The sequence below is a fragment of the Microcebus murinus genome, chromosome 6, assembly GCF_040939455.1.
Source record: "Microcebus murinus isolate Inina chromosome 6, M.murinus_Inina_mat1.0, whole genome shotgun sequence".
NCBI lineage: Eukaryota > Metazoa > Chordata > Mammalia > Primates > Cheirogaleidae > Microcebus > Microcebus murinus.
The window spans coordinates 32,571,897-32,598,248 of NC_134109.1; the positions used below are offsets into that span (position 1 = coordinate 32,571,897).

The 26,352-nt window shown below is 41.7% G+C and overlaps 1 protein-coding gene across 4 annotated transcripts in view; it reads right to left on the reverse strand.

Moving 5' to 3' along the window:
* RAD51B (RAD51 paralog B) overlaps positions 1-26,352 on the reverse strand; it is a 764,513-nt gene that overhangs the window by 193,385 nt on the left and 544,776 nt on the right. For 3 of the 4 annotated variants that reach the window (XM_076003922.1, XM_076003920.1, XM_076003921.1), the window contains exons 10-11: positions 14,536-14,614; positions 718-5,313 (exon numbers count right to left, since the gene is read on the reverse strand). In XM_076003922.1, coding sequence (XP_075860037.1) covers positions 5,297-5,313; positions 14,536-14,614 — 96 coding nt within the window. In that variant the 3' untranslated portion in view covers positions 718-5,296. Of the gene's footprint in view, positions 1-717; positions 5,314-14,535; positions 14,615-26,352 lie in introns of those variants that run through there. The other variant, XM_076003923.1, reaches the window with a different exon arrangement.

A 26,352-nucleotide genomic window follows, 5' to 3' on the forward strand; every position in this document is an offset into this window, starting at 1 on the left:
ACATGTAGATACTGAAGTGCAGTACTGAGTTGTCACATGGAGGAGGCTTGTCTGGAGAGTCTCGGACAAGCGCAGACTTTGTTTTAAGTCACTGACATTTTAGGGGGTTGTTTCTAAGGCAGCAAAACCAAGTCTGTCCTGACTTGGACCCAGTGATTTATCGGTTTTCTCTCTTCCAGGATTTATTTAAAGTTCTGGACAATTTGTGCTCCATCTGACCCTGTCTTCACTGAAATTCAGAGAAGTAGGCAGTGTGTTTTCTCTCACACTTAGGATGTTCAGATGAGAAGTGTAATGAGCACCGTCCTTCCATCACTTCCAAATGGTTCTAAGACCACAGTTTTTAGACCAGAATCAGATAATTTTTCACTTCCCTTTGCCTTCACCCACTTGTCCCCCATTACCTAATCCTTATCCTCCATTTCCAGAATTCTCATTTGGCAAGCCTGGTTTTACTGGACAAACTTTTACAGTCCTATCTCTGAGCAGTAACTTTGCTTTGTCCACAACACACAACCTAAAAGACATTATGCATAGAGTTTGGCCTCTCTGGGTTAATGCAGACAGGGACCACGCCCTTCTGAATCTTCACCAGGACTGTACTAGAGGACCAGTACCTCTAGTACAGTTACGGAGACAAAGTTGGACTTTGCCCCCTCCCATATATATATATATATATATATATATATATATATATATACACACACACACACCCATCTAAAAAAAATCTCTAAACTGCATTATTAATTACTTTCACTATAAGTAATTAACAATAAAAGATGCCTCACTAGCATGTCATAGGTAGTACCACCTCCTTGGCAGATTTTCAGCTCATGGGGAAGAATACCACCTGCATCTTCTTTCTTGTGAACATTCCCTGGGGCAACTTTTTTGTGTATGTCTCCTAATCTTTAATAATGGCAAAAAGAGAAGATGGCAGTGAGGTAGCATATTCTCAGCATCACTGCCCAGGCCTTCTGCAGGCACTGCTCAGAGTAGATCAAACTACTAGCTTTGCCACTAGCGATTCTTTTATTTGGAAAATATTCCCTGAGTTCCCATACTATTGTGTGTATAGTATTGTGCTGAGTGCTTTTGTAAATTGAGGATGAGTAAGAGGGATTATAATAGCTATGAAAAGAAATATTACATGGGCAAGGAGTGAGAGAGGAGGGAGTGGGACTGCCTGGGTTCAAATCCACATTCCATCCTTTCCAGCGAAAGATTGAACACTTAATGCTTCAGTTCCTCATCTGTAAAGAAGGAATAATACAAAGTCCTACCTTACAAGATTGTTAGAAGGATTAGAAAAGCTCATATGTGCAAAGTGTGCATCAGACATGCAGCCAGTGCTCCATATGCAGAGGTAGTACTTAGGGCCTGTCCCTGCAGTGTGGTTTGTGATAAAAAGTACTGGTGGGCCTTGGGCAGTACTGTATTGATTTGTCAATCAATCACTGGGTATAGGGTACTGTCTTAGTGTTTCCTAGGGTCAGAAAGGTAGTTTCAAGGAGAAAGCCACTTAATCTTTGACATTTTGGATTGGGATATGTCTTTCCCTTACTTTTTCCAAACACTTTTGAGTAATCCATTTTAATGTGTGAACTATTTAGCTTTTCTTTCTTGGTAGAGAGTGAAAATGAAGAGAGACCAAATTAAGAGTAACAGAGAAGAAATGACATCTTGCCCAATGTAGGGCAGAAAAATATTAAATATCCTTTCCTCACTTGTTGCAAGATTCATGGCTGAGATATCTATAACAAAAGACAGATTAATAAGAGAAAAACATATATATTTATTTACCTTTATCCTCTTTTAAACCTAAAGTACCTATTAAGTGACTCAGAACCAAAACCAATAAGCCTTTTATGACTTAACCATGGACAAAAGAAACATCCTCAAAAGAAGATACAAAAAGAAGCAACCCTCCCAAGACCCAGAATCATTGCCAAAGATAGCCAAAAGGAAGAAAGACACAGAGAACTCACCCTCTGAGAGCTGACAACTGTTGTTATGATAGCTGCAAATGGGGTGAAACACACATTTCTATCTGGCTACATTCTTGGGGCCTCCAACATGAAGTTGGGTACCTACATACACAAAACTGACCACTTACGTGCCCAGACAGGCAGAAAATCAAGCCAAGTTATGAGGACATAAATCGAGACAAACAAGGAAAGAGATAGCTGTCCCTGGGAGAGAAAGGATCAATAGCAAATGGGGAACTCTGAAATCAAATTTATCCAGAGAGTCACAATATAAACAAATGTTTTTCTCCTGCTAATCTGAATTTGGGAAGAAAGAGATAAAGAGAAATTTTTATTTTCCTCTCTTGACTGAGTACTACAGATAGGGATCTTATTAGCAAACCCAACTGGGGTCTGCTCACCCAGTGCAGTAAAGCCAGACACTGACACTGAGATTTGTAATGAAAGAAAAAGGCATTTATTGCATGGCACCAAGCAAGAAGAATGGACAGCTAATGCTTAAGACCTGAACTCCCAGATGACTCATAAGCTAGGGTTTTTAAAAAGGGCAGGGATACATTTCAGGAAAGCAGAAGTTGCTGACAAAATTGTAAATCAATACATGGAAGTTATACATTGCTTTGGCCCAAAAAGGTGAGATATCTTGAAGCTATAGCTTACATATCATAGGTAGATTCAGAGATTCTTTGATTAGCAACTGGTTAAGAAAGTAAAGCCTTGTCTAAAACTTGGGGTCAGCAGAAAAGAATGTTGAGGTTTGGCCTGTGAGTGTGACTCTGTCCAAGCCCCTCAGGAAGAAATTTAGAACAGAGAATGAAGGACAGAGTTCAGTCCTCAGTTCCCCCCTAGCTACATGATAGTGGTCAGCATTTTCCATCTGGTGGGGTTTCTGAAAAATAACTCAATAACATATGTTAAGATGTTATCTTTTAGTTTCTATAGGGAACCAAAACATCTTATGGCTCTGGCCTGCTTGGGAGATTGTTACATCTTCTTGCATAGCAGGTTGCTCATCTACTTTCCAAGGTTAGCTAGGTGCCTGGAATTTCCCTTAAAAGGTTTCTAGATTTTTCCTTTATTTCCAGGCTTGGGGGACCCCAAGTGGGGTGGGTCCCTGCTCTGTCTCAATTTGGGACAGCCGACCTTGGTAAGAATTCTTATTTCACTGGCTTTTTGTCAGTTGTCCCAGGATCTTATCTGCAGGCTCCAGAATGAGTGAAGTGTCTCAGCCACCCCATGTTAGGCACCATACATTGTAGGGGAGAAAGAGTAGCATCTTTTTCTTCCCTATTGCAAGGTTCATGGCTAAGGCAAATGAAGAGAAAAGCATAATACTTTAAATTTTAAATGACATGCGAGCCTACAAAAACAAAGACCCAAAGAAACAGGAAAACTTGTGTATTTTTATGCTAAGGTTTGGTGGCAAGTAGACAGTTATAGATAAATATGATTAGAAGAAAAAAGAGTATGATCTAATGGTAATAAACTGGGGGGAACTTAGCAAGACCTATCCATATTCTTCTCTCTGTTCCCATGTCTTCACAGATAAGGATATTCCTTTCCTCTGGGTGTAGGATGAGCACCTTAGGAATGAAGGTTTTATGCTCTGCTTCAGGAGAACAAGGGTGAGGGGAAGGTGATAGTAATCTCCCTGCTTCTGCTGTTTTCTCAAATGCCAACATGCCATATTTTGGGGTATCCTGAACCCCAACACCAGTTTCTCAAATAATCTCTTTAGCCAATTCATATCATAAGAATTCCAAGGAAATACACATTTAATTGGTTGCAAAAAAAACTCAAAAAAACCTCATTTTTTTGAATACCACAGGTTCTTGCAGAGACACACAGCCAAAGCCTGGAATATCTGCCTCCCTAACCTCTTCCAGGTTTACCAAATCCTTCTTGCCTTCCAATGCCCAGAGCACCTGCTTGCTCTCTGGGAATACCTTCCCTGAGTCACTCCAGCTGATAAGATGCTCTTCCTTTTACTCTTGCAGCATGGGCCTTGGTTGTGATTCTGCTTTACATCATAGTTAGTAGTTTATGAGTCTTTTCCCATTCCTTGTAACACATTTCTCAAAGATGGGCACACATCCTGTTGTTTTTAAGTTCCTCCTTGGTATGTGTCAAAAATATTGAATTGTTGAAGGACTCAGTTGTTCAACCATTCTTCATCAATCCATACCTACTTTGTGTAAAGCACTCTGTTGTGGGCTAACAGGAGACACAAAATAGGATAAGATTTGATTCTAGCCCCCAGGGCACTTAAAATCTTCTGAAGGGGGAACAGGTAGAAAGTGATTCTACAGAGGACAGCTTGAGGTTACTAACAACTCGGGTTAGAGGGTTCACAGGCCGAAGGCTGGAAAGATTTAATGCCTGGCTTTGAAGGGGCTGAAGCCCTCAGACCTTGCACTGAACCCAGCCTGATGCTTCAGTCAGAAGCTTCGTGGCAGTAGGAGCGGGAGGGCTGGGTGTTCTACTGGAAATGACTAAATTATCCTATGGGTCACCACTTGGTTTATTTGCTAATTGACTGAAGCTTTGGGCTTTAAATATAAAGAAATCATTTCATCCTTTATTAAATTCTGCATAAATCTCTCTCTTTGTTCCACCCGGATATATACAATATACCAATGAAACTTGAATTTACACTACAATAGTTATGCCACTAATGACCTTCAAATGCTACTAATACCATACATACTCCACTTCTAGGCGGGACCTAAACCTGTCAGTGAATTCTGAGCCCCTCGGCCTCCCTCTGGCACAAGGCAGACCCCCATGCCTACGCCCACCCCCAGCCTCCCCCAACACTTCATTTCTGAATCAGTTACTCTTTGGAGACCCCAATTCCTTTACACCTACTCTTTTTATGTGGCAGACAATACTTTATTCGGAAATGTTCCCTCCTGTAATTACAAATCTTGTTAGTCATCCTCCTCCTCTCCCCAGGGGGATTGTGGGCTTTAATTAATTAATGTGGTTAAACCGCTTTGAGGTGCCTGGTTGAAAGGTGCTATATAAGTGCAAATTATTATTATTATGGCTGTTGACATCCCATGGTGGCAAAGCCCTCAGCCCTACACATCTAGAGACTTGAACAAAGGCTTCTTCATCTTCACCTTCCCTGCTAGGTCTGAAATCGCTGGCTCAATGGTCCAGGAGCAAATCTGTTACCATCTCAACAGCAATCAACTAATTAATCCCCATTATGTTGGCTTCCGTTTCCTTCTTCCAAGCAGCATGGTCCTGTTTTATTTCACAAATCACGCCCCCATCAGCTCTAGACAAAGGTCACAGTATCCCTATGGCCTCTGTTGGCCTAAAAGAAGAAAAAAAAAAGAGAGAGAGAGAGAGAAAGTTTGGAAAAAAATATTGTCATGAAATGCACTAAGTTCCCACCAGCAATCTAAATGAAACTTTTCCTACAGCAGTAGGCCTCTTCCGTCGCTACTGCCCACAGAGCCACCCGCCTCGCACACCAGGGACACCCAGAAGCACAGCAGAGGTGTGGGTTAAGGTCCTGTGCCCCTGGATAGCTGTAGACAAAAGGGGAGACTAGCTGCACTGGATGGGAAGAGGTCATCCAAAGAAACGGAGCCCCTCTTCTGCTTTCTCCACTTCCCCCAAGAAAGAGGTAGTTTCCCCTGAGAAAGCCAGCTGCCATCTGTAGCCAGGAAGCCCTCACAAAGGCAGGGGACCATGATTTAGATGTTTTGTGCTATACCTAGCATACCACAGCCCTTAACAAATGCCCAGTACTTCCACTATGATGGTAGCCATTGAAAGCAGCCCTGTGGGGGAGACTTGGCCTCTCATAGGGACGCTGCTGACCAAAACACTCCTTACAAGGCTGCGCCTCAGACCCTTTGTTAGGGTGGATGTGGGCAAGCCTCAGGGGGTCATGTCTTCCTCAGCCTTCATTCATCCTTCCTATTGAAGGGCTCCTTCAGGACATCGGTCAGTCTCTGTGGGAAATGATTCGGAGAGCAACAAAAGAACTTGGGCTCTTTGGGGGGCCTTCAGAATTCAGTAAACATCTGGACATGGAAGGCCAGGTTCTCAAGCAGTCTAGCTGGGGAGATGTCAAAAGAGAGAAAGAGCTGTGTATGCAATGCAAGCTCTTAGTTATGTGGCGACATTTGTTGTAGAAAGACACAGACGCCCCAGTAGGTAGAGAGTAAGATTTTTCAAAAGCTCCTCTATTTGTCAGTTTTTGTGAGTGCAGTTCACTGTTTGTCAGTTCTCATGGCATGTGTGAGGAAATAAAAGTTTCGCATGGCTAGCAAGCAGCATGTGATGGATGTTCTGATTCTGTGTGTACTATGAATGACCCAAGGTTGCATAAGCCTGTCCCGGGGGTTATTGTTAAGCATTTCTGTTATTCTTAAGGTTTGTAAAGCACTTACTCGTCAAGGTGACTTATTGGATTGTCATCATGAGCACATTTTAATTGACAAAAAAATTAAGCAGTAAGAAGCTAAGTGATTTACACTTCATCGCACGGTGAAATTCAGGATCTGAACTCTTGACTCTCAATGTTCCCTTTATTGTTGAGTCCATCCATTTAGAACACATTAGTCAGCATGATCCAACATTCGTCACTAATCAGCGTTCCCCACTGTCCCCAAATCTACCCTCAAACAGCAAAAGAAACTGGCTTCCCTCAAGAGACAATGGAATGTGGTTTTCAGCAGTATTCACAAGCTGAAGTCCCGCATACTCTCAGGGACCCTCCTCAAATCATCTTAGTTGGAATAAGTCTAGACCCCTTATCCTTCCACAGCACACTGTCTGAATTTTAGTAATAGGTGTCGCAGTTTGCTTTAGATTAAACTTATTTATCTACATCTCTCCTAACTAGATTTTGAACTACTAAAAGGAAGGTACTTTTTTTTTCAACCTTATATTCCCAGAGCCCTAAGCACCATGCTTTGTGAACAATAGATGCTCAATAAATAACTGCTGAACTGAACACACTTAAATGGAGCTTAAATCATATTCCAGAAAGAACACCAAGTACTTTTTGAAGAGATTTTCAAAGAAAATCAACAACCTGAATTGATTTAACATATTTTGATATTGTTACCTGGGCATTTTCACAAATGCAAATTGTTAACTCTGCAAAGATAGCCAAATGGCTGCCAGGTTCTAAAAGAGGGGTGAATCTAGACTAATTATCTATCATCCAGGCCTTGGCATAAAGTTTTTCTCTAATATTTTGTTCCATGTTCAAAAAAAAAAGGGGGGGGAGACAGGAAAAAATATTTTGGAAAAAAAAATGTGTACTAGTAGCTTGTGTTCAAGTTTCTTGCATACTGCATGATAGCAAAACACATACTCAAGTTTCTGCCTGAAGGAGATTCTGTTTTAGGTGGGGAGAACAAGATTTTTGCGTGCTGATCCTTGGTAAAGTAACTGACTGTGAAATTCTACTCTGCTCTAGACTCTGGAATCAAGGAGGGTTCTGATGGCATCTTTAACATACATGATATTTATGCTACATTTGAAGAGTATAACTCTATTATGTAACAAGCCTAACCATGGGTGTATATTATTGCACCCTGGGGCCTAATCTCTGCAACTGGGCTCCTCCTCTGTGAGGGCTGTGTCATTGGATATTCATTCTTCCTTTTTCTCTCATGACAATAGAACTCCAAAGGTTTAGCTGGGTACATGGCCATCCAGATTAATGACTACATTTTCAGCCTTTCTTGGCATACCTCTATAGACTGGCCAACATCATATAAGCACAAATAATGTGTGTAACTTCTGGTTAATGTCTTTAAAGGAAGGGGATGCTTTCCCTCCCCCACCATTCTCTATCCCACACAAATCCTGCTACCTGAATGGAGGGCATGATGCTGAACCATTCTGGACCATGATGACAATGGCAATACCCTACATATGATGGAGCAACAAGCCAATAGCCTGGACAAACATGTTTGTCCTGGGTCCCTGGACAAACATGTAGAGCTGAGCTGCCATACCAACTTTGGACCCACGGTACTAAGTGAGAAAGCAGTAAATCTCTACCTCGTACACCACTGTTAATTTAGGTTGTGGTTACACCCACACTTATAACCAAATCACACTTAGGGAGTGCCTTGAAGGATAGTTATATCAGTGTGATTGATCCATTTTAGCTTAGAATTTCAAGACTCAAGATTCAGGACAGGCCTGGAGTATCCCCTCAACAGAGGCCCATGAAGCCTGAGAGATAAGCTGCTACAGAAGTTGGCAGGATGGAAGAGAGGGGGCCTGAACCCATTTCTGATTTTCTAAAATCTTAGGAGCCAAGACTGAGTATTTGGGAAGGGCTACAAACCCAATTTTAAGGCAGTGAACATCACTTCACCTTTCTGAAACTCAGTTCCCTCACCTGAAAACTAGGGTGTTGTAGGAGACTAAAAGCTGTTTTTCTGGGAAATATATACAGTTAACTTTAGGAGGAATGAAGAAATATTTATCAGTTAATCATCTAAGCACATACATAAAACACACACACTGTGCAGAAGATCCTGCTAGAGGTTCTGGAAAGCTTACACTCCAACGGCAGAGACAAAAGAGACATCCACAAAGAATGCATACGAAGATTGCCTGTGGAAACACAATGAATTTAAAATTATCCACAGCTGCATAGAAATTGTTTCACTATTTCCAGAAGGATTGTAAGTTAGTAAACCTCTTTGCAGAGCAATTTGGGAAGATACAGCAAGGATGAAAATGTGCATGCATAGCTTTTGACCAGTCATTCCGTCTTTGACATATACCTGAGAAACCTTCATACCTGCATACTGAGAGACACATGTGACAAACTTAATTAACTTACAAATAATCAAAATTTCCATAATTAGGGGCATGGATAACATGTGGTCTATTCATACAATGGATGTGGATACCTAAAGCAAAGTGAAAGAACATGGTTTAGGTGTATCAACATGGCTATATTGCAAAAACGTAATGTTAAGTGACAAAAGCAAGTTGTAAAATAATATGTATAATAAACCAGTTATGCAAATTTAAGAGTGCACTTAAAAGGAATCATTAAGTATGGATTCACATAAATGTAGAAAAGTTTTTTAGAACAGAGGGGAGGATGTATACCAAACCCTGCAGAACTCTTACTTCTGGGAAGGAATGAAAAATGAGGAGAAAGTTTTGAAATTAGTCACATTTTATTCCTGCAATTAAAAAAAATACCTAAAACAAATGGGACAAAATTTAACATTTGTTAATTCTGGGTGTTAGACTCATGGCTTTTCTTTTGTGATTTTCTGTATCGTTCTGTATTAAAAATATTTTTCAACATTGACAAAATCTCTCTTTGAGGCTAACAGCCGAAGGAAAAGAAGTGAACCAAGCAGAGGGCCAACGTGGGAAGGTGCCATGGAGGGAGCGGTGTAAAGCGATGTTAAAAGAGAAGAGTGCCGGGCAGATGGGAGTCCTTTCCTCCTTTCCCCTAGGAAGCCTCATAACAAGAGGCAGGCAGAAGGAGCAAAGGACAATACCTTGGCCCAGATGAACTTTCTGAGACTGCAGTGGCACCTGGCAGGCCAGACAATGTGACACCCCTGTTCTACTCTCTTCTCTGTGACCTCTGGGAGAAAGGTTCACTCTCTCTGCTCCACTGAATTCCAGGGCTCTTTGCCCAGGTTCCCATAAGAATGCCAGGCTGTGCCAGGTATGTGGCATACAGACACCTCCGTATCTGGATGGAAACACTGAGAATCTTCTGGGTCACTTTGAGTCTAGCAGGCATAAAACATTTCCATGGGTTACTGATTGAAACTGAAATCTGATGAACTCAGATGGTGGTATTTGGGGGGAAAAGAATTTTTTCAATAAATCATCCAGCTGGCTCAGTGACTAAAAAAATGGGGTAGAAGAATTTAACCCAAGTTTGTGACAAGGGAACAAATAGAGGAGATTAATGCCTCTCCCGATAATGCTTCAAAGGGCGATCAAACAAACCATTCTTGATTGTAAAAGCAAAGCAAGAAAGATGAGGCACATAGCTTTCCAGTTCTACAAAAAAATCATTGTTTTCTGTTTTCTTCTGGGTCCTATACTAAGTGGTTGAAGAAAAAAGAAACCAGTTGTTTCCACACCTTCTCTGTACCTATCTCTGGGTGCCCTGGTCTCTGAGCTCCTCAGTCCCTTCCCAAGGTTTATGCTGCTCATTAAAACCCAAACTAGTAGAGGACAGCACCTGAATCCAAATTCAACCCACCATACCTGAGCTTGATTTTGTAAAAACAATATAAAAACATCTTCTGTCCTGTTCAAACTAATGTGGCTTTTCTTTTTCAAATGCTCCCTAGATTCCTGAGGAAAAGGAGTAAACTAGGGCCCTGCTGGAGCAGCCTCTTCCTTCTTTACGATCTGCTTCACCAAGTCCACAGGCGCGTGTATCCCACGAGCCCCAGGAGAACTGGGATGGCACCCAGAGAGCCACGCCCTGGGTTCCCCCTAGGCCTCCTGCCGCGTCAGTGACACAGTCTGGCTGCCTTCAGTGACAGGATCTTTATTCCTGGCCTCGAGTTGCAGCTGCGTTCTGGGCGGCACAACATTTGGGGCTTGCTGGGGAAACAAAGGACACTGCTAGAGACATGGGCCAAGTCGGGGTTCACTGTAAACTCTCCCTGTAGCCATGTGGGCCACCCCATTAAAGCAGATTTCCTAAGGCCAGCTCCAGCCTTTTCCTCTCCACTAGGCCCCAGCAACCCTAGCGTCACTCTAAGAGGCTAGCCAAACTTCTAAGCTTTTCCACTTGGTGGGCACTGGAACTTTCATGGTGAACTCTGGGGAACAAAAGAAAAAATGGATTCATGAGATCCTCCTCCCTCCCACCACACCTTTCCAACTTTAGTTGCGCAAAGGGGCTGAACTCTCTGCCTGGGACCTGGCCCCTCTGGGAGTCTGAACCCTCAGCAAGCTGGTGCTTTGAGCTCCCTCTCCTTTGGGGCCTAAGTATTTCCAGCATCTACCGTGCAGGCTCCAGAGCCTGTGATCCCAGACAAAGAAGATGCTAACAGGATGGTATTACCATGCTAATGCCCTGAGTCTAGCCTCCTGAAGATGCCGGGAGGGTGGGTTTCCTTTCTTCTACTTTTTCTTTTCTTTCTTTTTTTTTTTTTTTGCAAAAGGAGAATAGTTCCGCTTTCTATTTTACTACAACAATAGCATGAACCGGCTCCTTCAAGTGTTTCAAAAAGCAGCCTGAGAAATCTCTAACCAGCCCCTCAGTCTCTCCAGCCTGCCGTTTTATTGTCCTTCCCATCCCAGTGAACAAAGGGGAGGGAAGGGAATAAGGCCCCCAGTTGCCACTGTTCTCAGCATCCTAATCCTTGAGAATGGGTGAGGGGAATGGCCTGTGGAGCCGGTAAATCGAATTTTGTCCTCACCTTTTATTCCCTTCCTCTGCTTGTGCACTCAGGAGTTCTTCAGGTATTATAAAACCCGCTGGCTAGCAGGCCGGTAGGAATCTTGGGGCTTGCAAAGGGATAAGAGGCACTGAGGGATTGTTCCCACATTCCTAACAGCCTCCAGCCCATCCCCACAGGTAGCTTTTCCCACCACTCCAGGCAGGCGGCTCTATCCAAGACTGAATGTCAGCCCCAGAGGCTGGCAGCATCTCTCAGCTGGTAGCACAGGAGCTGCCCTCACTCTTCCAGGCCTGCCACTCTCTGTCGCTAAGCCCCTCAGACATGGACTGCACAGCCCACCCAGAGCTCCTGGTGCCAACCTCTATGCCAGCTAGGGGCTACCCTGCCAGAGCAACCCCTCACCAAGGAAAACTTCTTGGCTTTGACTGCTGGTACCTTTCCAAGTTTACCGCCCACAGATCAAGGATTTCTTTGCTTTAAACCTGGGGAATTGTGCAGGTGTCTTTTAGCTCAGTCATCTGGTAAGAATGGGGAAAAAAATAAGCTTTTATGTTCCGGTGTGTGGAGATCTCAAGGGTACAACTGTGCTGAGCTAAGTGAATGATAAGTACATCATCTCCTAGGAGAATCAGATAAGGCTGAAGTGAGAAGGCCATTGAGATCACCCAGGCTAGTTACTACAGTCTAAGTAAGAAAAACATTTTTTATACTGCTACCCCCATACATAAACTCATAATGTGTATGTTCACACACATAATCATACAATAAATATTTTATGAAATTATACAATATGTGATATAATCTGATATTTTTTATTCTCTGTTCCTTGTTCTTCTCTCTCTCCTTTTTAAAATGCTGGTTGCGACTCATCTATTTCATTTCACAATCCACCAATGGGTTGCCATGCAGTTTTTGAAGTCTTAAATTAAGGTTAATATTTTCATTTTCAAGCTGACAGAACTAGGGCTCCAGAGATTTTCCAGGATCACCCCAGCTGAAACTGAAATCAAAAGGTTCTTTCCAATAAAGGAGGAAACCCCGTTTTTCTGGGGAGCAGATCTCCTTTTTGTTTTCCCAAAGTCTATGGGAGCACATAGCAAGCGGACAGGGAGTGCCAACAGGTTTGTTTGCAGTGGCATTGCTGCCAGGAGCAGAAGGGTTCTATTGACTCCAGAAAACCTCAGAGAGGGAAATATAGCTTGGGGGAGTGAAATAGAGAAAACAACTTAGAAAGCAACCAGGTGAGGTTCTGAGGTCTCCCAGGCAGTTTACTTACTGGTTGTGGTTCTTGCATCATAAGATATTTTCCTGACTTTCTCTTTCCTAGACACACAGCTCCAAGTCAGCCTCCTTTAGTAATCTACCTTGTCCCTGTTTTCCAACAGTGATTCCTTGCAGTTTTTAACCTCTACCAATTCATTGTATTTCCAGTCTCTATTTTCTCTAAACAACTTCCTCTTCCCTGTTAAAATGACTATCTTAGCAATAAGCATCAGAGAGGCAACTCAGTGAATCTTGTTCCTACAAATATTATCCCAAAAGTCATCCAAATTAGATCAGTCTTAGAAATGCTATTTCACAAAATGCCCAGTGATCAAGGTACAAGCATCATAGCAAGGCTCTCAATAGAAGCCATCTGAGCAGAACTAACACTTTCCCTCCTGAAATTATCTGGTAATCCTCCATAGGATTTCTTGCACTCTCCATCTAAACTTGCTATTTATTAGACTTCTAATCTTTTAAGAAAGCCTCTAAAAATGAAGAGCTGAAAGCCACACTGTGCAATGGGTAAATAAAAGTCCAGCTTTCTGATTGCTTATTAGTTATACACCCTTAGAAAGTATGTAACAAAGGGGCCTGCTGTTTGCTTTGCTTAATCTGGTCTTAAAATCTCTGCCTCTTTGTCAGAAAACAATATTTGCAATTGTAAAAAAAAATATTTACCAAGGAACTTGGATAGCATAAGTCAAAGGCTAAGAGCCAAAGGTCAGTAGTTCTTACCCCAAATTTCGTGGACCCAAGAGTCCCTGCTGTGGAGATCAGCTTCGCCAAACAAACACATTGTTTTGCAAGTCCATTAAGAAGTAGACATTTTAGAAGGGGAAGGAAAGGGAAGGCTGCAGCCTATTTCTCTGTTAGAAGCGTGAACTCTTCTGCCTGCCCCACAGAATCCCGGCTAGATCTTTGCAATGCACTCATTGCCTTGTTTCACAAACCTGGGAAAAATACTCAACTTACAAAATCCTACAAGACAGATATTTCTCCCATCAACAGCAATGGCAATATGGTTCAGGCCAGATGTGCGCCTGTGCATCTCTGTGGGTAGGGCCTGCCTGACAGTAGAGGACAGATGTGTACCCTGAGCCCTTCTAAGGGGACCCTTTTTAATCCACAAAGCAGTTTTGGACATCTGACTCTGTGAGATGATTCTTTAAAGTTTAATGGTGTTTGAATTTACTCCTTCACTTTAACTGTTTTCTGAAAAGACCTGTAGTTGGGTGTCTTTCCTAATCACCACAGTATACAGCATCTGGGAATGAATAACCACTGTAGATCAGTGAGTTCCAGGTTGTGGCCTTGAGGTGCTTTACTTTGAGCAAGAACTCAGCTCCTTTCAAGTCCCAAGCCCATGTCACAAGGTAAAGGTCCACAGGCCTGGTCCTCAGCAGGAGGGCCCTGTCAGAACTTCAGCACAGGGAAAGGAAACACAGTAGCCAGAAAGAGCGGGGGAAACAGGGCCCATGGAGCCGTGATATAGTGCCCTGCAGGTGCAGGACCCGACAGGCTCTCCAGCTCCTGGAGCTGGCCCCTCCACACTGGTGGGAGACAGCCTCATGGACCAGTTCTCTCCACAGAATCTGTGAAGAAGACTGGGGTGGTGGCACTTTCTAGTTTTCTTGGTTTGATCCCCATTTTTTGGTTGTCTCGCTCTGTTTTGAAATTCTGTAGTTCTCCCTCATCCCCACCTCAGTCTTCTCTGTCAAATTCTTGCCACAAATGCCAATCTCTTGATCTTATCAGGGTGGCCAGTTCATCTTGGCCTTTGGTTCTGTCCTGAAATAGCTTCTGTCAGGACCACAGCAGTAATTACCACTAGCAATGGACAGCACTGAGCATAATCAACTTAAAGAAATAGCTTGATCCAAGGACCTTACCTTGAAGAACCAGGCCTTCCTCCTTGATGGTGTAGACAAATGAGATGAAGGGAGCCAGAGGGGATTTGGCAATGAGAATCTGCAATAAAGCATATTTTTCCAGGGTTAGTCAAAGGATCAGGGGATGAGCCTCTATTCACCCTTCTTCCCATTTTGAAAAAAAGTAGTAACATATAAGTCATAAGGTTTATTTCTTAAAAAGCTATTATAGAACCAAATGTGCAAATGAGTGTTTTCCTTTTAAAGTGGTGATCTTAAATGGTTATACATTTATTCCACCTATGCTACCACCAAATGCCATATTCTTAAACCAATTCTTTTAGGAAAATCTCATTATTTTATATCATATGCCTAACTAGCTATCATTCTGCTCAAAGATAAACCTAGTCTGATTCTCTTATTCTAATCATAAACTTAGCTATTTTTACTAACAAAAACAATTCAGCCGGGTGCGGTGGCTCATGCCTATAATCCTAACACTCTAGGAGGCCGAGGCGGACGGATTGCTCGAGGTCAGGAGTTCAAAACCAGCCTGAGCAAGAGTGAGACCCTGTCTCTACTATAAAAAGAAATTAATTGGCCAGCTAATATATAGAGAAAAAAATTAGCTGGGCATGGTGGCACATACCTGTAGTCCCAGCTACTCGGGAGGCTGAGGCAGCAGGATTACTTGAGCCCAAGAGTTTGAGGTTGCTATGAGCTAGGCTGACGCCAAGGCACTCACTCTAGCCTGGGCAACAAAGTGAGACTCTGTCTCAAAAAAAAAAAAAAAATCAAAGCTACCCATAAAGATTTACTGTCATTGCAAGACGAAAAATAGCTTGCTAAAGGCAAAGCAATGGCGGGTTTCTTTGTTGGCCCCTGTCTTTCACCAAGTCCTTTACCATGTGAATATATTTCCTCTCTCTCTCTTTTTTATTTTTTAGAGTCTCACTCTGTTGCCCTGGCTAGAGTGTCATGGCATCAGCATAGCTCACAGCAACCTCAAACTCCTGGGCTCAAGCAATCTGTCTGCCTCAGCCTCCTGAGTAGCTGGGGCTACAGGCCTGCATCACCATGCCCAGCTAATTTTTTCTATATATTTTTAGTTGGCCAATTAATTTCTTTTTATTTTTAGTAGAGACAGGGTCTCGCTCTTGCTCAGGCTAGTTTCGAACTGCTGACCTTGAGCGATCCGCCAGCCTCAGCTTCCCGGAGTGCTAGGCTTACAGACATGAGCCACCGCACCTGGCCTATTTTCTCTTAATTAATTAAGGTGTAGTACATTTTCCATGGTGCTTGACTGTGGGTTTAGCCAATATGACTTGCTTTGGCTAGCGAATAGGTTGGGCCAGTTCCCAGCCTAGGCTTCAAGAAGCCTCAAATATTTTCACTTGTTCTCTTATGCTTCTGACATTGCCAGAGAAAAATAAGTTCATGCTAGTCTGTTATTTCAAAGAAGGGTAAGAAATAACTGAAACAGAGCTAACAGGCTAAGACCAGCCTAAATAGTTAACCCCCTGGAGAGTAACATATACATGAGTTAAATATTGCTGTATATCTCTGAGATTTTGATGGTGGTATCATGAAGCAATAGTGCAGCAAGAGTTGATAAAATGTCAGTCAAAACAAAGTGTGAAAAATGTTTTGAGCAATGGCATTCTACTAAGACTACACCTATTTTAAAGGAAATAGTTATTTGGTCATTTAAAAAATCAGTATCGTTAATCCATTAACACAGCTCATATAGTTCTACAGAATCTCTAATAATTGGTAGATTACTTTATTATAGTATTTTTACTGAAGGAAGATGAATAGTTTTCTCTTTTATACATTAAAATAACATCATGAAAAATAGTGACAGTTCAGGCAGAACCACTTAAGTAATCAGGGAGGCAAGGGAGAAGGAAGAAATAATTTCAAACAATAAAAAGGCTTACACATGATATCTCAATCTATCTCAGTTCAACAAACATTTACTCACTGTCAACTATGAGAAGTGGTGGAAAAATGTGATGGGAAGATCATGGGTTTTAGTCATAGGGTTTGAATCTAGCCCTTCCACTAATCAGCTTGGTGCCTATAGCAGAGCCTATAATTTTCCCCTATTAGCCACTCCTCTTCTTCCTTTTAGTAAATAACTCCCCAAGTTTCCACATTTCTCTTCCTATTTTTGCAACTAGGTGTGGCTATGTGACCAAGCTTTGACTAACAGAATTTGAGTACAAATGACAGGTAGATCTTCTAGATAATGTTTTCATAAGAAAACTGCATGCCCTTCACTTTCCCTTTCCCCCTTCTCAAGACAGGAATCAGCTCCAACCACATGGATATGAACAACATCCTGGTGGTGACAAAGCAGCATGGGACCAGAAAACTGAGTGACCTCAGAGATCATCGATACCTCCTACCCAGGTCACCTGTCCCCTCAGGACAGAGCCCCTTGTCTCAACCACTGCATTGTGATGTCTGTGTTACTATAATGCAGGCTGAATTCTAATACTGTGACTCTGGACAACCTATACTTTTGAGTCTCAGTTTCCTCACATGTAAAATGGGGATAAAAACACCTGCCTAAATGATATTATTGTGAGGATTAATGTCAGCATATAAAATACCTGTCATTGTGTCAAACACATCATAAGTTCATAATAAATAATAGAAGCATTTCCAATCAACCCAACACATATGCTTCCCAAGTACCACCTAATCCTTACTTGCCAAAACACAATATACTTTGCTATTACCAGAAGGAAGTGTCAATCATTTTTACAACTGCTTTAAGTTATCTAGATAAACTTTTAAATCATTCTCAGAACCAATGGCTAGAAGATATAGGTGAATATTTACATCTGCATGTCAAAAACATCTCATTTGAAAATTAAGGTAGGTCCTTTTCTGCCTGAGATAGTTTGGAGATGGTTCAATGTGCATGTTAAGGATGCCTCCTAGAAGTGGAATGGCATGGCAGAAGAAAAGACAGTACTTCTCAAACTTTAATGTGGGTATGAATTGCTTTCAGGGCCTGTTTTTTTTTTTGTTGTTGTTATTGTTGTTTGTTTGTTTGTTTTTGAGATGGAATCTCGCTCTGTCACCCTGGTTAAAGTACATACAGTGGTATCATCATAACTCACTGCACCCTCAAACTCCTAGGCTCAAGTGATCCTCCTGCCTCAGGCTTCTGACCAGCTGAGACTATAGGCACACACCACCAGGTAATTTTACTATTACCTGGTAATAGGTAATTGATAATTTTTCTATTTTTTGAAGAGATGAGATCTGGCTCTTGCTCAGGCTGGTCTAGAACTGCTGACCTCAAGTGATCATCCTGCCTCAGCCACCTAGAGGGCTAGGATTATAGACATGAGCCACCACTCAGTCCAGGTCCGGTTGACATGTAGATTCTGATTCAGTAGGGTTGGAGGGGGGCCTCAGAGTCTGCATTTCTAATAAGCTCCCAGGATATGATGATGCTGTGATCACAGACCCCATTTTGAATAGCCACGTTCCAGGCAATTCACCTGACTGAAGAGTCTACGATGGAGAAGCAAGAGATGGGAAGCCTGGAGCTATTGCGATAATTCAGTGAAGAGATCATAAGGACCTAAACTACAGCTATGTCAGAAAGCATGGGGAGAAAAGGAAATGGATAAGAGACATGTAAGTCCTTTGGATCAAATAGCAATAAAAATAAACTAAATATATCTAAAATCTCAGATCCTTATTGTCTGTATGTAGCAACTAGACACAAAACCAAAAGGGCACAAATAAATAGCAATCAATAGAGTATTGTACTATATGTTTGAAAATTGTATTACCATTGTTATTTGATAGACTGCAGAAGCTAAGACCCAGAAAAAAAGGATGTGATATTCCAATGCGACACAACAGTGGCATCTGAGCCTAAGCCTTCCACCTTTGTGGAGTGCTTGCTCCATCCTCTAATGCCCACTCTAGAAACAAGCCTCAGCCAAGAGGATCTCAGACTTGGAGGGAGTTTGGGCATGTCACTGATGAATGCCCTTTCCAGAGTAGAGTTTAAAATGACTCATCAGGTCAGAGTGGTGGCTCACAGCTGTAATCCTAGCACTCTGGGAGGCTGAAGCAGGAGGATTCCTTGAGGTCAAGAGTTCGAGACCAGCCTGAGCAAGAGCAAGACTTCATCTCTTCAAAAAATAGAAAAATTTGCAGGGTGTGGTGGCATGTGCCTGTAGTCCCAGCTGCCCAGAAAGATCACTTGAGCCCAGGAGTTTGAGGCTGCAGTGAGCTATGATGACACCACTGTACTCTAGCCAGGGTGACAGAGTGAGACCTCACCTCAAAAAAAAAAGGTCATCAAAAGGATGATTTGTGTGCAGTTAGAAAGAGGAAGTGATAAGTTATGTCAGATGAACCCTACTTCCTTTTTTTGGAAAAGAACTTCCAGATTAATAGATCACAGAGCTACCACCAACATAAAATATCTGATTTCAGCAAAAAAAAAGTGACGAACTCTCTTGACAGACTTCTGGATAAAGTGAAGACAAGTTGAGCTGGATGCTAATACCATTAAGTGGATCTGTAAGTGATCAAAAGATCAGCAGCAATCTGATGAGGGCAGCAACCTCTGGTAGAATGTACCAGATTCTAGGCTTGGTCTTACTGACCTGGATGAGAACACTGATGTGTTCACTACATCCATAAAACAAACATGGAATCCAATAGCAAATAGAACTGATAAAAATTGCCGCTCTAATAGAGCTTACTTTCTAAAGGCAGCGAAAAGATAGTAAATGAAATAAATAAAACATATAGAGGGGGGGAAATGGGCATTTATTGAAACCTTAAAATCTGTACCCCCATAATATGCCAAAATAAAAAAAAAAAACATATAGTATTTTAAAATACATATATGTGCAACAGACAAAAAAAGCAGAGAAACAGTATAGGAAGTGTATTGGATCAGAGGAGGGGTCACTTTTAAAGAGAATAGCATGAGATCTCATTGAAGAGGCAATATTTGGACTTGTGGATCATGTAACTAAATTCATTGATGGGATGCTAAGTTGATGGGAAGGTAACAAGACAAAAAATTTAGAGAAAGTGTTCATAGACTAGACAATCATGATATCAAAACAAATCTCAATTTGGTTAGAATGTTAGGACAAATCCAATATATCTTTTGGGATGCACATTTTTTGAGATAAATGTAAGACCTTGTCCTTGAGAACAGAGCACCGAATATTGGTTCCAGAATGAGGGAGACGAGATTTAGTATTCGGAAAAAGGAGGGTTGGTTAACTGCAGTTCAGTATGAGTCAGCTGTGTGATGTGACTCTAAAAATCTAGTGTGGTCTCAGGTTATATCAATGGAGACACAGTATCTGGAACAGGAGAGGTGATAGTCTTGCTCTCCTCCTCACCCAGCAAACCATGCTTGATGCAATATGTCTGGATTGGGGTCCAAATTCTAAAAGGGAAACTGACAAATTGGAAAACAACCAGAGGAGAACAATTAGGGTGGTGAGATGCCCAAAGCAATCCATGACCACAAACACTTCAATGCAAACATAATAGTAATAAGGACTAAGTTGAAGACACATATTGTGTGTGTGTGTGTGTTTTTTTTTTTTTAAAGAGATGGGGTATTGCTATGCTGCCTAGGTTACCAAACTCCTGGGTTCAAGTGATCCTCCTGCCTCAGCCCCCCAAGTAGCTAGAACTACAGGCATAGGCCTGATGCATATTGCTTTTTTTTTTAGCTTCAAATCTTTTAATGCCAAGATTGTGGATGTCTATTTTTTTTTAGCGTATTATGGGGTACAAGTGTTAAGATTACATATATTGCCCATGCCCCCATATGGGTTTTCTGATCTGCAGATTCTGTAGTGTTATGTACTAGTGGAGGGAAAGTGTAAATTACCTTTCTAGCCCAGGATATTTCAGGAAAAAAGGTAATGCTTGCCATGTATCTTTGTGACTACACATAGATTCCTCTTTTTATTTTTATATTTTGAGACAGAGTTTCACTGCGTCACCCCAGGTAGAGTGCAGTGGCGTCATCATAGCTCACTCTAACCTCAAACTCCTGGGCTCAATAGATCCTCCCTGCCTCAGCCCCCTCAGTAGCTGGGACTACAAGTACCTGCCACCATTCCCAGCTAATTTTTTCTATTTTTGGTAGAGATGCGGTCTTGCTCTTACTTAGGTTGGTCTTGAATTCCTGACCTCAAGCGATCCTCCTCTGTCTCAGCCTCCCAGAATGCTAAGATTATAGGCATGTGCTACCACATCTGGCCTCCTCTCTTGTTTTTTCAGATCTGAATTAATACCCCATGACCTTGTGCCTTTCTTCTGTTTGAACTATAAACTAAACTTTTCTAAAGCAAACCACCCCTTAGCAGATAACTTAGGCTGTTCTGTTTCAGATCCTTAGCCATTCCATAAATTTGGAGTGTTCTTCCCACAAATTTGGAGTATTCTAATCACTGTCTGACTTAGGCTGTTTCCAAGTGTCATTCTATCTTTTCCAATACATATTGCCCTGTAGGGAGGCCTAGCTGTCTAATAAAACTCCAAGGCCCTGGTGAAAAATTTTGATCACACTCAAATCTATGTGCAATGTGTGAAGTTGGCTTTGGAAGTCTCTAAGGGTTCACAGAAATATGCCATTGAGCAAGAATGAATGTAGACACATATGTCTCAGAAAGCCTGGAGCTCCACATGGTAGGTATGTGGTATTGTGGGTTGTTAATCCCACCTCCCACAAATAGCCAGGTTGTTTTCTCTTGAATATTTCCTTCATATCAGACTAGCTCAACTTTAACTGAATTCTAATAAATACACTTTCTCCTCTCTTTACCCATTCTTGCAAAGAAAGTGGGCACCAATATTTTAAAATTTTTTGAGGAACATTTAAAGTATACATAATATGCACTAGTACTAGATCCCAGATCCCATTACCATCTGGAAGTAATTTCTATTATTTATACCATCCACACACCCATCCATGAACTTATTCAATCCACAAGTATTTACTATGCTCTTTTCTTTGTGCAAGGCACTATCGTAGGTGCAGGGAATACATAGCAGGGGAAAAGATAGAGGGGTCCCTGATACCATGGAGCTGACATTCCAGTGGCAGCAGACAGACAATACAGGGAAGCCTTTGGGCTTTCTCTACTTTGACATTCTACCATTTGCCCCTCATTCTTGGGCATTCAATCCATCCACCCGCAAACATTTGAGTCCCTATTCTAGGCCAGACAGATTCAATTTCAATTTACATGCTGTATGTTTGCACTTATTAGAAGATTGCCACCTGTTTCTACCTCAGCTTATTTCTTAGATTCATGTTTTTTTTTTTTTTTGAGACAGAGTCTCGCTTTGTTTCCCAGGCTAGAGTGAGTGCCATGGCGTCAGCCTAGCTCACAGCAACCTCAAACTCCTGGGCTCAAGCAATCCTCCTGCCTCAGCCTCCCGAGTAGCTGGGATTACAGGCATGCGCCACCATGCCCGGCTAATTTTATATATATATGTTTGTTGGCCAATTAATTTCTTTCTATTTATAGTAGAGACGGGGTCTCGCTCTTGCTCAGGCTGGTTTCGAACTCCTGCCCTCGAGCAATCCGCCCGCCTCAGCCTCCCAGAGTGCTAGGATTACAGGCGTGAGCCACCGCGCCCGGCTAGATCCATGTTTTGAATTCCCCATAAGACTGAGAAGATCAGGGCCATTTCCTTTGATCTCACTCCCTTCCATTCTATAAGGCCCAGGGCAGTGCTTAGTAGCTGGGGGCTGCTAAAATGACTGGGGGGGGGGCATTTTCCCACTGTTCTTCACTTCATCCCTATGCTGTGTGTGTGTAGGCTTCTCTTAGCTTACAAGCAGAAACACAGAGGCCTACGTACTCTAAATAAAATGTGGAAGAAGTTGGCTTTTGGATCTCATAGGTTTCTCCTTGCACACACCCTCTCCTCACCCTTTTATGTCCCTCCACTCAGGTATCTATTAATATTTTGCTGTCATCAAATAAGCTGTCAGCTGATTTCCTCTAGCTCTAAAGTTATGGTTGGCAAACCATTCGATGTTACCCTTCTCAGGTGTGCCTGCAAGTTAATATAAAACTCTCAAAGTAAGGGAATGGATCTATAATGGTAGACAGTGCAACAGGACTGGGGTGGGTGGGGGAGCCTTCCAAGGTTCCCACAGTACTATTAATAATGATGATGATGAGAACCATCACCACCAACAGATGTTAATCTTCACCACAACCTTTGGAGGTAGGTAGCTTATAAGTGCTGAAGCCGGGTTCCAACCCAGGCTACCTGGTTCTACAGTCCATACTTTTAACCACCACAATGGCAGCCCCTAATCTGGCACAGATTGAAGCAGATCAATCTCCACTTCACTGGCATAATACATCAAATAAGGCAGAAGATACAACAGCAAATAAGGGCATTTTTTTCTGCAGCGTGGATATTGCATGATTCAAGACAAAGAAGGGAACTGGATGGGGCATCCATGTGGGGTGCCTTAGCTGTTTACAAGCTTACACATCCTGCTCTTCATCTCTGAATGTCCTAATCCTACCTGCCTTTCAAACCCCATATAAATGCCACCTCTTTCAGAAGTTTATGCTGATTTCTCTAGCCTAAGGTCATCTTTCTCTAAGTCCCTCACACTTCATCTGAACTCTCTGATAATTATTCCTGCTTTTTTCAGTTTTCAGTTAATGTTACCTGAATTTACTACCACCTGTTTGAAAGCAGAGAAGATCATCATTGTTGCTGCTGCTTCTGGTCCCACAAACCTCCAGTATGGTGCTGTATACATAATAGAAGCTTCATTCATTCATGAAATGCATGAATGAATGAGTAAATAAATGCACAAATCGGTGATCCATAGAAGCTCTACTGACTCATACTCATTTTGAGGACTTATCTGGTTCCCCCTCCCCCAAAGCTAGAGGACTTAGATGATGCCATAGAAAAGAGCAGGCTGCCCAGTCAATCACTGCCAAGATTCTCAGCTTGGGCAGGCCCAAAGTTTAGTCTTTGGTTTCAGCTGCTATAGCATCACATGTTTTTCCTGGCTTGATCCCACTTCTAAGAGGCTCAGAAAGTGGAAAAGGAGCCACAAGACAAAACGTGCTGGGCATAAGAACCCTAGGCCTTCTCCAGGATGGAGACACCTTCTAGGGATGGTGCCTATGCCCTCCTTTTAAAGTATAGGTATGACCCTCACCTAGGGCAACCCAGCCCGGCCCTTCTCTGTGGGTGGCTAAAAAAGACCAGTATGGTGCAGGCAGCACAAAGATGTCAGGAACCTTGGGTGCAGGCTATCTTCGAGGCTGCTTTTATAGAGTTCTGGTCCTGGCAGTTTACATGAGCTCCTATAATAAAACTCCAACCTTAAGAAAAAATGAGTTTTGCCTTTGTAGCCCAGGAAAGCAGACATGAAGAGGCAGCCACGTGCTGAGGGTAAGCTGGCACCTATTCTTCCACTTTCTCTTCTCTAATTCCTATTCCAGAAAGGCTTCCTTTGACACTGGTAATGAATCCTTCCTCTTTTATGTTTCCTTCCCCTTCCCTCCCACTATCCCAAATCTCATATTAGCTGGGGTGAAGGGCAGAGTGAAGTGAGCTGGCAGAGGGAAAGTGTAAGCAGAAGAGTTTCTTCCTGTAGGGGCAGGTGGTAGGACTGGATTTCTTTCTATCCCGACTTTCTGCTATAAGATGCAGGGGCCCGGAGACAATGCAATATGTTCAGCCAAGAAAACTATAGTGAGAGGCAGTTGAGGGAGATAGCTCAGAAATATGGCTTTGTATCCATCCACAATTTCCTGTCCTGCTAGTTTTTTAATCCCATCTCATGATCAGCAAGATTATGTGGTTGTTGATGAATTCAGCAGGGATTTCCTTGTTGAATGTGTCTGACACTTTCATCTTCATGCAAGGGTCCTGCTGGGAAGCTAGGGAGGAAACCCACTGATTCTGAAATGTCCTTCTACAGGGACCCTATTATCTCACTTCAACTGGAGTCCTGGGCTAATAAAAACCCATTGCTAAGTTAAACAAACCTTTCCTCTAGCTATGCCAAGTGTCTGCGACAGAAATCCTTCATGCCAGGGTTTTTCCTCCTTGTCCAAGACTTAGAAAAAGGTTGTTTTCTCAGCTGCTTTGAAGCCCAGGAAGAGAGCCAGGGAGGCAAACAAACCAGTTAGTCTTGCATCAGATAATTCAACAGGCTTTTGATAACCTCAAGTCTTCTGTCCCTTCCCCAGGTTGAGCTGAACTCTCCAAGCAAAGGGACAGAAGGGCCGGAAATGCTCCAGACAGGAAGATCTGTGACTGGAATGAGGCCACGAAATCAGGGGGGCTTGAAGTGTACCCAGCGATCCTCATAGGAATTCCCCATTGTGTTGAGAGAGCTAGAGGGAAAGGTGGCAGAGAGCCAGCTCCAGTCTGCGATTAGAATCTGCTTCATCACTTGGAAAATCACTCTCCACGGAACACTGAAGCCTCAATACCAACAGCTTCACAGTTATGAGGGAGGGCAGAGAATGAGTTCAGTGGCATCTAAACTGCCTTCTCGAAATGGGGAAGTAAGATCTGTAGAAGTAATATAGTGCTGGAAAATGGCAGGGTGGAAAAATGAACTGTATTTGACCAGGCATGAATTTATTAATTTGTCCACATGCAGCCTACTTTACAACTTTTCCTACAGAGATTAAGGGACAGAAAGTAAGCTGATCTGAATTCCTGATGAAATATAATTCTAGACTCTGGGAAGAGTCTACTAGGAAGTTTGACCTTGAGGCTATAAGATCTTATTCCCTCTTAGAATACCATTATACTCTTTTATAACATCTCTCTGGCGATTGTTTTCAAAACGTTTACCTATAACTATATGAAAGTATTGTCTAAGAAAGAGCTAGTTTGTTAAAGACAACATTAAGTTCTTCAAATCATTAAGATATGTACTTAGTAAATTATGGAACAGTAATAGTTCAGGGTCAAAGTGACATTTTCAATTTATTGTCTTTTCCCCAACATTTTTTAATGGAAATTTTCAAACATACAACAAAGTTGAAAGAATTTTACAGTGAATACCCATAAACCTATCAACAGGTTCTACCATTAACATTTCATTATACTTGTTCTTATCACATATCTATTCATCCATCAACCCATCTTATTTTGGTTATTGTTTCATTTCAAAGTAAATTGCAAACATCAGTACACTTTTCCCTAAATACTTTAGTATGTATATAATTAACTATAAGCTTAATATTTGTTAATACATTTTAAAAACTATGTTGGGTTTTTTTTTTTCAGTGAATTTTATATGTGCTTTGAAAGTGTTAGTTATTTTCTCTGAATTATACTAGAATCAGAGAGAATTTTGTGACTACATATATATGGTAGTATGCAAATTTATACAGTCAAAAATATGGGTCACTAATTCTTTCTATAGTAATATTAGCTTTATTGAGGTATAATTTACATGCAATATTAAATTTTAATATAAGCACTTAAGGTATAAATTTCCCTCTAAGTATTGCTTTAACTATATCACATAAGTTTTGTTTTCATTTTCTCAAAGTATTCTCTAATTTCCTTGTGATTTACTCTTTGACCTGTTGCTTTTTTAGAAGTGTGTCTCTGTGTGTTTTTAAATTTGCACACATTTTAGAATTTCCAAAATTTCCTTTTGTTATTATTAATTTTATTCCATGATAATTGGAGAAGTTTGTATGATTTCAATCTTTTAAATTTATTGAAATATATTAGGCTATTGTCTTATAGCCTAATATATAATTTATCCTGGAGAATGTTCAATGTATACTTGAGAAGAAC